Source organism: Apaloderma vittatum, unplaced genomic scaffold (genome assembly GCF_000703405.1).
Source record: "Apaloderma vittatum isolate BGI_N311 unplaced genomic scaffold, ASM70340v1 scaffold6734, whole genome shotgun sequence".
NCBI classification, from domain to species: Eukaryota; Metazoa; Chordata; class Aves; order Trogoniformes; family Trogonidae; genus Apaloderma; species Apaloderma vittatum.
Window position 1 is genome coordinate 55,490 of NW_009712022.1, and position 1,875 is coordinate 57,364.

Sequence of the window (1,875 nt, forward strand, 5' to 3'; positions counted from 1 at the left end):
GACAATGAAACTTTTCTGCTATAGGGTTAAAAGCACCAAATTCACTTCACATACTAGATAACCAGATCTGTACTGATCACAAGTGGAAAACTCTGAAAGTGCTGATCTGCTAATGTTTCTAGTGCTTTAACGATGTCATATTTCACAGGAATAAGAAACCCCCTTTCAACCATAAATACAGTCATACAGATATAAAATATATTGGAATAATTTCAGTTTGAAACTACAGTACAAAAAACCTCAACCTCACTCCCCCCAAACCCATTCATTCTCCACACACACATTTCCCCAACTCTTTAATACTAAACTTGGAACAACTGAATTGGTTACAAATGACCCATTTAAAACCAACAACATTTGCTAAAATGTTTCTACAAATTAGATTTTGCACTGTTGTAGTTCACCAGCTCCTGCATCATGGAGCGTAGCTTATTCTTAGTCTATTTTAAAAATAGGTGACCCTTTGTGTCATGGAAAAAGAACATTAAAACATGTATTCCTGGAGGACTGCTCAGGCCAATGATCAATTTACAAAATATAGCCTGAATTAAAAAAATAATTGGTACCAAAATAATAATTATAGTAGCAAGTTTCTGACACCAGCAAATCCTTCTATATCTCTGAACTCTAATTCTCTCCTCTCCTTACAGGTCTGTTTCCCTATTGGTGTCCAGACAGAGAGCATAGAGGGATTTTCTGAGGTCTACATTACTTTTTGCTTTGATATTCGTTTTCTCTAAGGAGCTAGAATCATTGTTGAACCCCTCACTGTTTTCCAAGTGCACAACAGATTTGTTCAGAGAGTTTCTACTGGATCTTCTCTTCGCATCTCCCCCCGCTGTACTGCTCTGAGCACTACTGTGTTCATCTTTGAGGACAGCTTGCTCTTCATGATCAGTCTCTCGGTGGTAGAAGTAGTTGAAGTTGGATACGATGACAGGGACAGGCAGGGCGATGGTGAGCACACCCGCGATGGCACACAAGGAACCCACAATCTTGCCCCCAACAGTGACAGGTCGCATGTCTCCATAGCCTACAGTGGTCATGGTTACCACTGCCCACCAGAAAGCATCAGGGATGCTGGAGAAATGAGACTCGGGGTCATCGGCCTCAGCAAAGTAGACAGCACTGGAGAAGAGGATGACCCCAATGAAGAGGAAGAAGATGAGGAGGCCAAGCTCCCGCATGCTGGCTTTCAAAGTCTGTCCCAAGATCTGCAGACCCTTGGAGTGCCTGGAGAGCTTGAAGATCCTGAAGACTCTAACTAGACGAATGACTCTGAGGATGGCCAGGGACATGGCTTGCTGCTGGCCCCCACCTCCATTGCTACTGCCAGCCCCAGGCTGCTGCTGCTCATGGGCCAGCTCAGTGCCCAGGGTGATGAAGTAGGGGATGATGGCCACAATGTCAATGATGTTCATGATGTTGCGGGAGAACTCAGGCTTGCTGGGGCAGGCGAAAAAGCGGACAAGGAGCTCAAAGGTGAACCAGATCACACAGGTGGTCTCGATGATGAAGAACGGGTCAGCGAGGCTACTGGGTGGCTGCATGGGTGAGGAGTCCCCAATCGTGCCATTCAAACCTACGCTTTGTGGGGGCAGGGGCACAGGCATCTCCCTCTCGTCCCTGAATTCTGGCAGGGTCTCCAGGCAGAAGGTGATGATGGAGATGAGGATGACCAGCACGGAAACAATGGCGATGGCCCGGGCCGAGCTGGAACTCTCAGGATACTCAAAGATGAGCCAGACCTGGCGCTGGAACTCATTGCGGGGCAGGGGCTTCTCCTCCTCTTTGATGAAGCCCTCATCCTCGCGGAAGCGCTCCATGGCCTCCTCACCCAGCTGGTAGAAGCGAATCTCGTCGGCGAAGACGTCG

The 1,875-nt window shown here is 47.5% G+C and overlaps 1 protein-coding gene across 1 annotated transcript; it reads right to left on the reverse strand.

Annotated features, from left to right (window-relative positions):
- Positions 1-644: 644 nt before the first annotated feature.
- Positions 645-1,871, reverse strand: KCNA5 (potassium voltage-gated channel, shaker-related subfamily, member 5; the record flags this gene model as incomplete). The annotated part of the gene is made up of 1 exon (XM_009867834.1): positions 645-1,871. A coding segment is annotated over one exon (1,227 nt), but the record flags the coding sequence as incomplete, so codon positions are not given.
- Positions 1,872-1,875: the final 4 nt, after the last annotated feature.